The sequence below is a fragment of the Barbatula barbatula genome (assembly GCF_947034865.1).
Source record: "Barbatula barbatula genome assembly, chromosome: 3".
In the NCBI taxonomy this organism is placed as follows: domain Eukaryota; kingdom Metazoa; phylum Chordata; class Actinopteri; order Cypriniformes; family Nemacheilidae; genus Barbatula; species Barbatula barbatula.
The window spans coordinates 10,929,540-10,942,787 of NC_136764.1; the positions used below are offsets into that span (position 1 = coordinate 10,929,540).

A 13,248-nucleotide genomic window follows, 5' to 3' on the forward strand; every position below is an offset into this window, starting at 1 on the left:
GCTACAGTAAAATGAGACCATATATGGTGTGCATATAGTGTGGGATCCCCCCAACAGAGTCCGACCATCCGTTTGTGAAACTTATTAGAAATCATGTTTCTATAGGCATTTAAAGAGGAAAAATGACAATTTCTCCGAAATGCTACAGTAAAATGAGTCCATATATGGTGTGCATATAGTGTGGGATGCCCCCAACAGAGTCCGACCATCCGTTTGTGAAACTTATTGGAAATCATGTTTCTATAGGCATTTAAAGAGGAAAAATGACAATTTCTCCGAAATGCTACAGTAAAATTAGTCCATATATGGTGTGCATATAGTGTGGGATGCCCCCTAGAGGAAGAGACCATCCGTTTGTGAAACTTATTGGAAATCATGTTTCTATAGGCATTTAAAGTGGAAAAATGACAATTTCTCCCAAATGCCACAGTAAAATAAGTCCATATATGGTGTGCATATAGTGTGGGATGCCCCCTAGAGGAAGAGACCATCCGTTTGTGAAACTTATTGGAAATCATGTTTCTATAGGCATTTAAAGAGGAAAAATGACAATTTCTCCCAAATGCTACAGTAAAATGATGCCATATATGGTGTGCATATAGTGTGGGATGCCCCCTACAGGAACCGACCATCCGTTTGTGAAACTTATTAGAAATCATGTTTCTATAGGCATTTAAAGTGGAAAAATGACAATTTCTCCCAAATGCCACAGTAAAATGAGGCCATATATGGTGTGCATATAGTATGGGATGCCCCTTAAAGGAACCGACCATCCGTTTGTGAAACTTATTAGAAATCGTGTATTAAAACCACTAAAGTTGTTTTGAACAAATAAAAATCATGTTAATTGTCGTAGGAGTATAGATATTAGACAAATAATTGAATTGGATAAACTGTTTTATATGCAGGACAAAGGTCTATAATAATAGGCTAGTTTTAGACGGAGACATTGTTTTTGCAATAAAGTAGACCTACTTTAGCTTACAGAAATTATAATGCAAACATTCGGAAAAAAATACATAAATTACTACAAAAACGACATATTCTAAACGTAAAACGCAATGTATAATATTGAGGAGACACACAGACGATCCGCATTTAAATAAAGCTTTAAAAGCGGTGTTTCTAGAAATTACCGTAGTTTACGAAGTATGCGCGCATAATTAATCAAACTGCGGCTGGCTTGACCGTGTATTTTCGAACTGCGGCTGGCTTGACCGCGGTGTCTACAAAGTCAAGGCACAAGTAATCCTGGCGGGTCCAGTGGTCGTTAGATTCCATTTTGAGTATTAACTTTCATTGTATAAACCCTTGATAACAGTCATTCGTTAAGTGATATTTTAGGTGCAATGTAACCTAATGCAAACTTTTATTGTCTACACTTGACTTCTGTCTTATTTTTCATGCTTTGTATTTCACTAGAATCTAAAGTGATGCATGTAGCGTTTTATCTTGGTCCTGTATCATTACCATCTTCGCGCTCTATGTGAACACACAGTAAGGTTGTAGCCGTATGTACAAAGAGTTAAAGCAAGTCAACACGTCACATAGCTGCTTAAAAAAAGGAAAATGTCCTTGTCATGAAAAGAGTCAAGGAGCCACTGACCTCAAACTAGCTATTTGATTAATGGTCATATCATTGTCCACGAAAAAAAGGATATGAAGTTAAGGTCAGAGACATCTGACAGACCCTTAGGTGTGTAGCCACAACTCCAGTCCACTCAATATCATAGATTTTTCCTGGGCGATCAATGCAGTGTAATATTTATGGCACTATAGGTTAATGTGATGCGGAACACAATTGCACCAGAGGATAACACAGTTTTGCTTGGATTATGAAAGTGTACCTGGTTATATAAAGCATTCTGGCCTAGTTAATAAACTTATTTTTCTGAATATCAGGTATGCTTTTTTGTTAGTAGCTTCTCTAACATCACTTATATTCACTTTCTTCCAATTGTACAGTTCACTTTTTTAAACGTGTTAATGCTAGATTGCAATTCAATGCAATTAAATGCTTGTTTTGACACTGTAAAGTCCCAGTGAAATAATAAATGAAAATGCCAATTTTTTATGAAATATTGCAGTGTTTATTGTAATTTGTTTATCAATGTGGGTCATTTTCTTTAAAAAATATGCGTGGCCTTGTAATCTTTAGTTAAAATCAGAAAATGCACTTCCTTCCTGTATTGACTATCCATCTTAAATGACGTATGTTAGATGTCTTGGGCGGAGCATCCGTTAACTCCTCCTCTTCAACTGTCAGTCTGTTGCCAGTTCCATTTCAAAATGCCAAGGCTGTTTATATAAAGTACATCCAATCAAAACGAAAGCCTGGCCCCCTATTTTTTCTCATGAGAAATTCGATTTCACTCGGAAATGCGTCAAAATCCAGAAGTAAAAATGATCGCGACCTCCGGTTCATGGGGACTTTAAAGCCAATCGGGCCTGCGTCTACCTTCAAGTCAAATTTGTCCGTCTTTACACAGCTGGTAATCTTATTGCGGTATTCAGTTTTCCCCGTGCTCAATATGAAAGAAACCTCATACATGTCAAATTCACTCTGCTGACAGAGTCCTATGATTTCTAGCTTGCTTTCCCTAAATTTAACCACATCAGGGGAAGCACCTCCTGGCAGCTGAGAATGTTCCTGTCAGATACTGTTCACCATGTGTTCAATAAGAAAGAAATCTCATGCATGTGTCAAATTCATACGGCTGACTTGTTTACGCCACCGCAGACACATCCTGTAATTTTCAGCTTGCTGTTCCACACACAGATACACTCTTGTATTTCTTGTAACAAGGTGTTTATATGTGTGTACCAGTATCAGTTTGTTTTTGGCCCTGAAATTATATCTTCTGTCTCAAAGATCACTTGTATCTCCTTTAATAAAGCATTGATTATAGGGAAGGTGACATGAGAATTGGGATACAGAGAAGATATCAGGTGCCCTATATGCTTCCTCAACCTCATAGTGGCACAAAGGAACCTCCTGTTGCCTCCATCCATATCTCCAATTAAACTTGGCTTCTTTCAGACCTTTGGCCTAATCTCGAAGAGCTTTAGAAGCTGTCCACAAAAAGCTTTTGTATCTTACTTAATTATAACCTCAGAAATGATCTGACCTGCCTGCTGCCAGGTGCAGTGAGGTGTGCAAAAACCTGCATGCCATGAACTCCCATTGGATAAGGAAAGAAACACTAGATGCCCATCGTGATCGGATAAGTGGAAAATAACCTAGATCAAAAAGAGATTGTTCCTAACCTCTGGGTTTCTGAGCTTTCTAGGTACCCTATGAAGGAAGCAATCTGAGCTCAGAGCTGTTTTTTATGTACATTTTTAACTTTACTTCCCACACCACCCCTGTGTGTCTGAGCCCATTCGGAAAGGTAACTGTTCAAAGACAGCATGAATCATCCAGGAGGATACCTTGCTGTGGCTCTGCTCCTATTCGTTCTGGTCTCAATGTCCACGGAAAACAATATAAGTAAGTACAGTTTTTCTCAGCTTTATGGCCTCATTGTGATATTTACGTATTTTAACATGTAATATTCTGATTTGGATTCACTTATCGGGGCCCTTGTGTGGGCTTCAAAATAAAAAACATCTTGCTTGATCAATCTCAAATAGCTATATTAATATAGCGATGAAACAATATTTTGTTGATCTAAACAAGATGCAGGCTACATGGTACAGCAGTGTGTTTTCTTTTTGCAGTACCAATTAAAAAGTTTTAAAAATTAAAGAGTTTTGTTTTTAATAATATTTTAAACAAGAAAATAGTGATAATGAAGAATAAGAAGATGTAGTGTAGTCCAAGGGTTTTCAAACTGGAGTGTGGGGACCCCCCAAGGGGGCTCCAGATGGTTGCAAGGGGTCGCCAGAAAGTTTCAGGGTGTCTACTGAAAATAGTAAAAGTGTACTGAACCTAAATATATTATATGGTTATCTCTTAGTGTTCTTTTTGGCTATAGTACATGCATTACATCAAGAATAGTTTATATTGTGTTTTTCTCGCTTTAGTTCCTTTTATCACACTCTATATAAAAGTTGATTTGGTACAATACATTTAAATTGAAAATGTCTCCTCACCCTGAGGGTTACATACATCCAACAAGTGTTTTTACATTTGCATACTATTACATTTATTATTCTATTCTTAATACATACAAATAAGACATGGATATGTATTTTAGAAAGGGGGTCCCTCACAAAAGTATCATCTTATTTGGGGGAACTTTGAAAACGTTAAACAAAATCAAAGAAAACTAAGCATGAACTATCACTATGTAAAATGATGAAATGCTGTGTTGACAAACAATTTTTAATACTTTTTATTATTTAGATATTTTCAAAACCCTGTGAAATTAAAATCACGGAATATGGAGATATAAAGTTTCAAAAGGACAGTAGCGATACGCTACTTTTTAAATCATTCATTTTCTGGTCGCTTGTCATTTCTTTGCAGTCAGATGGTGTACAGTGTCTGATGTCGAAGAGCAGAAGTGTTTGGATCTGGCTGGTAATGCCACGGCCAGGAACATCCGTGGACAACTACTGTGTGTGAGGGGCCAAAGTCCCACAGACTGCATGAAACAAATAAAGGTTGTAGGAATCTCTTTTTCTGTGATGAAAGAAACAAATCAAAGCAAAGCACATATAGCGCATTACTTTACAAGGCTCATAGATTCCAGATTGAATTTTATGATTGCGCCTATTTTTGCTTCTCCTGCAAATCTTGACTTACTATGCAATCTTACAAAATGTATACATCATTTGATTTTCAATTACACCAATGCAGAATCTATTGGTTTCTGTTGTTTAGTGAAATTGTATTGTTTTAAACAGAATGGCACTGCAGATGCCGCCACGATGTATGCTGATGAGATCTACACCGCTGGATTCTGCTACGGCTTAGATGTGTCTGTAGGAGAGTCTTATAATGGCATGGGTGAGTATGTTTATAAAACACATAATAATGTTTTCTACAGTATACTGTAGATTCATTTTTGTTCTGTAAAATATAAGCCCAAAGCTCAAATTGTGTGCTCCACATAATAAAGTTTTAAGGAATGTTGTTGTTGATTTGCAAATGTTGCGTAGTGTACACTCTTCAGTTCTTGCAATAAAATATTAGGATTTCCCTAAAAGCCCTATAGGTTTCTAATTACATGAAGATTTTTCATCTTTTGGCTGTTTCTGTAAAACACTCATGCGAGATTATAAACATTTCTCACTGTGCCAAAATGCACCTTTGAAATGTCTTGCTTTGATGCCTTTTACACTGTTGCATGTTCTTACTGATATTCCTGTGACACAGACGGTATTAATTACTACGTGGTTGCTCTGGCACGGACATCATCCAGTGATCTGTCCCTGCTGGAGATGCACGAGCGCAGCTCCTGTCACCCTGGGATGCGGACCACCGTGGGATGGACCGTTCCCATTGGCTTCCTGGTGAACACATCACAGATCAGCGTGGATGAGCAGTGCAACTTCCCCCATGGTGAGAGATGTTACCACGCTGTGGTCTGTCGACAGCTGCTTTCTCAATGTTGGGTGTGCATATGCAATGATTTGTGTCAAAAATAGCACTTGCATCCTGGGGTATTAAGCATGCGTGTAGATAACATACAACATACCTCTGATCTTTTTTAAATCGACGTTGAGATTTTAGGTTATAATTTTCACGCAGTATGAGGGAATGTATAAGTTTTAACAGTCTTGCTGTCTAAAAATATTTTATATTCTATAAAAAAATATTTGATGTAGTTAATCAATGTATAAGATCATATCACACTCATACGTGAACATCAAGTTTAAATACAATTTGTGGATGGTGTTACACTATTTGGGACAATTTAATAATCTTTGTATCATTCTCCCAATGCTTTCCAGCGGTAGGGGATTTCTTTGGCTACAGCTGTGTCCCAGGAGTTAAAGACCCAGAGCATGATCCCAAAGGAAACAATCCCAGAAACCTTTGTGAGGCCTGCATTGGAGACGAGAACGACCGCCACATCTGTGCCAACAACCCACGGGAACGTCATTTTGGGGAGGCTGGAGCTCTTAGGTGAGATGTTTCAGAATGCATCTCTCCTAGTGATCCACTATTCAACATCCTAATAGGTTGCACATACAGTACATGTATTTAATGAATATTGCACTTTTTTACAATATTGTTCTTTATTAAAAAAAAAAGTTTTATAAAAATAAATCCTATAATGGATAAAATTATATGCTTTTTTATTGCTTCAGCCGGTAAAAGGATTTTAAAAAGTATTATTGCAGTACTATTGCAAAACTTTAAGTTTAATACATTTATTTTTTGTTGTATTTTGCAGATGTGTTGCTGAAAATCTTGGGGATGTTGCTTTTGTCAAACACACTACAGTCTTTGACAACATGGAGGGTAAGTAAAAGTATTGTCTGCCCCATGCTGGGTGTAAGAAGAGCTACTTTAACACGGGGTAAAAAATGTTCAAATGCAGTGAGAATTTGACGTTGCTTTCTTATTAATTAAATGAAATTTTGTAAGGCCCTGAAAGAGGACAATCGTAGCCTTCACTTCACGATCTGGATCACGTTTCACTCGCTGATAGACACAGGGGGGCAGTATTTCATAACAATGTGTTTCTTTGTATGTCTGCTGGGTTCTCTTGTTTAGACACTGTAAACCCTAGAAGCTTAGTGCAAGCATGATGGAAGTGTAATAGTGATACACAGTTTAGTAATACCTGTGTGACTTGCAAGCTTTCTCACCATTATACCTACATAGGTTTCATTTAGACAAGCATTGGGTACCATCCTAAATTTAGTTACGTTCAGAAATTAAAACCTCTGTTTGGATTATTATTTGTGTAAGGTAAGAACCAGGAGTCTTGGGCTCTGGATCTGGAGCTGGAAGACCTAAAGCTCTTGTGTCCCGATGGAACCGAAGCTGACCTGTTTCAATATGAGCGCTGCCACCTGGCTGTGGTACCAACCAATGCGGTGGTGGTGCGTTTGGAGGACAAGTGCCGCATTTACAAGTACTTGGAACGTGTGCAGGTCAGGAGAGTCAAAACACAAACACACATAAAGAGGTGTTAAAAAGTCTAAGACCACATTCAAAATATGTCTTTTTATTTTTCATTAAAAAGGGTAGTTTGGGTAGTTTGGGTAGTTCACCCCCCAAAAAAATGTATTTCATCATTTATTTACCCTTAAATTGTTTAAAATCTGTATATGACTCTATCTTCTGTGAAACACAAAAAAAGATATTTTGAGAACTGTCTCAGTTGATTTGGTGTCAATACAATGGAAGTCAATAGGTTACTGATGTTGTTCGTTCACCTGCAATCTTTACAATATCTTATTTTGTGTTCTGCAGAAGAGAAGACGTCATACTAGTTTTGTATGACATAATAGTGAGTAAATCATGGAAGAATTTTCACTTTTGGGTGAACTCTCCCTTTAAGCTTGTTGTCTCAGGTCACAGAAGGTTGTTAAATCAAATCTAAGCATTTGTGACATTGACCATATTCCACTTCCATTGAAGCCGTAATGTAGATAACATCGCTTCCGATGAAACGGTCTAAAATTGTAAGAAGGATTTTGTACGAAAATGGTAAAAGAATGTAAAATCAAAGCATGGAAAGTCTGGGAGTCTTAAACATTTGGATCTCACTCTAAACATAAACACACACACACACAAATCCCACAGATTAAATAGATTCTTACACGGTCTGTGGAGATCAGACTCAGTTCCCATTTTCAATGATGTTATCTGTGAAATAATATAACAACAGTTTAAAAAAGAGATGAAATCCCTTTAGTACAATACAAAGCATGAAAATCTCATTGGAAATGTTGTTTCTGCACATTAGCGGTCAAGGGTATGATTAAACTACCGCTGCCAAAGCTTATATTAACAGCACTATCTCGGAACTTATCCGGTATTACACAGATCACATCAGGCTGACTTATGCGTTCAATACACCAGCCTGAGCCCCGTGGTGATCATTGATTTTCTCAAGACACAGTCTTACATTACAGTTTGTCATGGGAGGGTGCCAGTAAACCACGCTCTGCCATAAATGCTCAGAGCAGGACACCACACTCACTGCAATATATGAGCAAGCATTTTGAAGATTATCTTATATTTGTATATTAAACAAAAATGTTGATCTTCTCATGTCTATTCTCCATTCTCCAAACCATTACCATTTTACCGTATTTTTTTTGTCTTCTAGAATGCTTTTGCCAATGCTACAGAAGGATTCTCTCTATTCAGCTCCATGAATTATGGGCAACCTGACGTGCTGTTTAGCGATTCCACCAAAAAGCTGCAGCGTGTTATGGGAACATACACTTCCTGGCTGGGGCCCACTTACACAACTATACTGAAGGCTTTTGATTGTGAAGGTACATTTAGCAGAAGATACTTATTGCATTATGCAAGTGAATTTTGTAAATATTTCATAAGGCCTTAAATGTATTAGACATTTCAACTTTAAAGTGTATAATATCATAATTTTTATCGTTTTATTTTTTCCCTGAGGTCCAGTTAGAATGTTAGAAATATTCTTGCACCCAAAGCAATCGTTCTTAAGTATTCCGACCTTTATACTTATCTGAATGCCATCGTAAGGGACAATGTTCAGCTAACTTCACCACAAATCATACTTTTTATGTTTAGTGATTATATAAACTACAATTATAAAATCTTCACAGGTTCCTCTTATTACTTAACCGTGTCTTGGGCGGGCCAAGTTATATAACTTCAGCTAGACGTTCTTGGGGTAGTTTTGCCCAGATTTAAAACAAGCGATTTTTTACAACTTATTTAAATAAATTCACTTTTTAAGACCATAGAGAAAGTTTTGATTGTGAAGCCACACAAAGAATGTTCTTCTTTCAAACAAGGATATTTAGCTTTTTCAGAGTATTAGATAAAGTGTAATGAACCCCTGTTCTCTCTTTCTCTCTCTCTCTCTCTCTCTCTCTCTCACTCTCTCTCTCTCTCTCTCCCTCTCTCCAGGTCTGTGTTGATCTGATGAGGAAAGAGGAATCTACAGATTTCCCACCATTCCTCTCTCCCACACTTACCCTAAACCATTCTGTGTAAAATGTGTTACCATGGTATATGGGCTGAATGCCATGTCTCTTTTGTTAGTTGTTTTCCTAATATTGTTCCGTTCCTAAAGTCTTCAAATATCTGAATATATGTGACATGTCTATTGTACCTCTACAAGTCTTTGCCGCCTCCTGTTTAATACAAAAACAAAAGCCAAAAGATACAAACCTGTACACAATACGATTCTGTTTTGGATGAGCATCTGCCAGACGATCTGAAGCATTTTGAACATCAAATCTATACTGTAACTTTGTATATTCAGGTAGTGCATCTTTAGCTTGAAACCTGTCTAGATTTAATGTAAATTTGCAGTATAAGAACTTTATTACGTTGCAGGCAAAACATAATCTTTCAGAAGCAGTTGATCATCTTCTAGAAAAGGTTCTCTGTGTTGGGCGGAAAAAACATTTAGCATTTATGGTTTTAAGAACGGGTTCTATAACGGTGCTGTTTCCTGAACCTTCAGGATAACGTAATACCAACTTGAACAAAACTACTCTGTAAATAGTCATATCACTTTGACATTTCTAGATCTTTCTCTTGATTATAAAAATATGTTGACAGTCAGTTGTGTTCCTCATTTCTGCGTTTTACATGGCATTTATGCATTGTAGCTAATTCGCCCTCATGTCAATCAAAACTTGTCTATGTCTCTTTCTCCAGTGAAGCACAAAAGAAGACATTTAGAAACATGTATTGGTGCATTTATCTCCATACAATGAAAGTCAATGGGGTTCAATGTTGTTTGGTTACCTACATTCTTCGAAATATCTTCGTTTGTGTTCAGCAAAAGAAATAAGAGGTTTGAAATTACATAAGGGTGAGTAAATGATGAAAGAATGTTGAATTTGGGTGAACTGTCCCTTTAATTGAGAACTTTGGGCCAATTGTACCTGCAGCCTCAGACACAATTCTCATGATTTGTTTATTTTGAAGTTGTATTCTTTCTCCTCTCAGGCTCAGTCAGCAGCAGTAGACATGACAATTAAAATCAGTTTGGTAGACACAAAATGATGGATGTCTTGTTTTTGATAATCAGTAAAATGCCAAGGTGGAAAACTGCCGCATTGCAGCACACAACATGTCACGCAACAGAAAACAATTATCCACCAATGAAAATGCAGATAGAAGGAAACCTCGTTTTCGATGTTTCAAGAGGAAAGTTTTGATGGTGGCAGATGTCCCTACAGCTCACACATTGAGTGTGTCTGTTTATGACACTGAGAAAACAAGCCTCATTAATCTGAGATGTAGACTGCATTCACCAGCATCAGCAGCAGTAGAGGAGGATGCACCAGTCATCACCGCTGTGACTGCAGTGTTTGACATATCATTACCACACACTCAAGTTAATGAAGTCTGAAACCTTTTAATCCATTTGTCTGCTGCCTCCTGTACTTGTTCATCATTATAAAAGGGACAGATTGGGTCATTACAATAAAATAATAATATTTGTATTATGTGTATTAAAGGTCCAGTCAGTGAAATCTAGCGGCAAGGTTGTGAATTGCAACCGACCTCTCAATCCATCCATCAAACACCAGTGTGCTCTAAGCTTTTGTACTGTAGTTATAAGAGATACCATCTCAGAAAACATTTGCCCTCCTATATAAACACACACATTCAGATTCCGGGCAGCATTTGTACTGCATAGATAACTTTGTCCAGAGAAGAAACTAAAGGATCAGGCTCAGTCTCTCAGGACAATCTTTCACCTTATGTTCATCAGCAATTGTGATGTCTCACAAATACAAGTTTAATATCCTTATTCATCTTGATCTTTTCAAACGCATTCCATATGTTTCACAGTTTTGGTCAGTCAAGCACATGCCCTGCTCAATGTCACTATCTTCAGATAGCATTATCTAAACATTTATATACTTAATTGATATACTATATATACTATAAGTACTTTAAAGGTAGATACACTCTTAAACATCAATGTCCTACAAGGGTTATGTGCAGCAATGCCACAGAAGAACCTTTTTGTTCTCAAAGAACCTTTTGTGCAACAGAAAGTTTCTGTGGATGTTAAAGGTTCAACCATATATCCCAAAATGGTTCTATGGTATTGTTTGGAAGTGAACATCCACACTAACATTAACCTAGAAATGTTTTCTAGATCACTAATAAGCACATTTGTGACAACTCCTTTGTATAAAAGTAAAATGTTAGTCACACAAGATGCTATTCAGAATGTTTTTGAATCCTGCTGTGGAAGATAAAACCTGCAAAACCTTCATGTGAAGTATATGCTGTCATAATAACACCACATGAAATTCTTCAAATTACTAATATCATTTTACTGAAACAAAGGAAGATATTTGGAAGAATGTCAGTAACCAAACAGATCTAATCCCCCATTTACTGCCATCGTATTTATATTGCCTATACTATGGCAGTAAATGGGGGATGAGATATGTTTGGTTACTGACATTCTTCCAATATCTTCCTTTGTGTTCAGTGGCACAAAGAAATGTACTGGTTTGGAACAACCTGAGGGTGACTAAATGATGACAGAATTGACATTTTTGGGTGAACAATCCCTTTAAAAGAAGATCAGAATAGGAAATAATGAAGGTAACACACACTACCTATTTTCAATTCACTAAAATGCATCGCTGTTAACAAAATGTTTTTAAGATAGTAATGAAATGTGATTAAGAAACGTAAACCAAAAGCATAGCAAAGCCTAAAACCAGTTGTTTTAGCCAATGAAGCCTACATTCCCACTCTCAGAACACATAATATAGTTCTCCTCAGACCACCCATAGGGCTGTTAGTTCAAGACCCTCTGGGGCAGCAAGCTGCTACCTCACACACAAAGCAACTCTGTGCGGAGAAGATATGGAAAAGAGGCCCCGCGTTTGGCAGCCGTCTTGCCATAGCACTTTGCTCCTTCTCTTGTTCACGGATCTCCACTCGTGGGAGAAAACTCTGCCCCACCGGTTTACCCAGGCTCACTGTTACATTGGGCAGACCCCTCTACACTCCTTGAGACCCCTCTAGATTACAGTGTCAGGAGCGGCAGGTACAGTATTGGTGTGGGGGTGTATGTGAAAGTTATTCTGCCCACGGCCTGTGCTCGCGCCATCCGTCACACATCATTTGAGCTATGATGCGTGGGTTTGATAAGGGTATGAATGTGTGTATGAATGTGACTGACAAAGGATTTTCTCCATCCGGTAAACTGAGCTCCTGCACTAATCAAATAGCTCTTGTTGGACGTGTCATGTATCAGTTACACCAAACAGCCCAACTACACATGACCATTCGCTCACACAAATACAGATGAGGCTTTGAGAATAAATGACACAAGCAGGAGATGTGTAAGGAGTTGCATAGTTGATGGATTATTGAAGTGACGGCTGATCGACTAGAACGATTTTCATTTAGAATAGGCAGCAAGCGAATAGTGTTAATGTTTAGGGTAGACTGAACCCTTGGGCTTTAGTGCAAATGAATTGCAGGATCAGATCTACTTTGTTGCTTTCTTGATACTCAGCACAAGTCTTGTTTTCGTTCAGCTGGCCACAAGAAACACTAGGGATTAGGGGATCGATCATGAAATATCAATACATCCAATACTGATGTTGTATAGAGAGGATACAGAAAAGCATGACGCCTTCCACTCACCTTAGTGTAGTACATATGTTCAGTGAAAGTAAATGTATATGATATAATAGGTTTATGGTTTGGGCTTTTTGTTTATTTATTGTAACACATTAAGTTTTAAAGTGTTAAACGGTTAATTTACACATTTTATTCCAAATAATTGTTTTAAAGTGATGTTGCCCATATTTACGCTGAATTTTTTTTTGCTGCTTTATGTTTATGCACATATTCCTTGTAAATTAGTTACTGTCTGTAACTAATAAAATATGTTTAATTTGGTCTTATTTTGATGAGTAGAATGCATGTTTAAATGACTTGTAAAGCCAAATCCCCAAAACAATGTTACTGTGTATAATCAAATATAACATTTACACAACATGACACGTTAACATTATGTCTTGTTACACATGACAGTTGTATGTTTCTAAAATCAAGCATGAGTCAGCTGTGAATGTCGTCTCTAAAATACATCACAGAGATAGCTAAAACACAAAACAGTGTGACTGTAAGCT

The 13,248-nt window shown here is 37.4% G+C and overlaps 1 protein-coding gene across 1 annotated transcript; it reads left to right on the forward strand.

Moving 5' to 3' along the window:
* Positions 1–3,411: 3,411 nt before the first annotated feature.
* On the forward strand, positions 3,412–10,110 carry otomp (otolith matrix protein; the record flags this gene model as incomplete). The annotated part of the gene is made up of 9 exons (XM_079453663.1): positions 3,412–3,490; positions 4,472–4,608; positions 4,852–4,954; positions 5,324–5,509; positions 5,902–6,076; positions 6,348–6,415; positions 6,869–7,053; positions 8,238–8,409; positions 10,079–10,110. The coding sequence occupies 9 exons, from the start codon at positions 3,412–3,414 to the stop codon at positions 10,108–10,110; spliced, it is 1,137 nt and encodes a 378-aa protein (XP_079309789.1).
* Between the last annotated feature and the right edge of the window lie 3,138 nt (positions 10,111–13,248).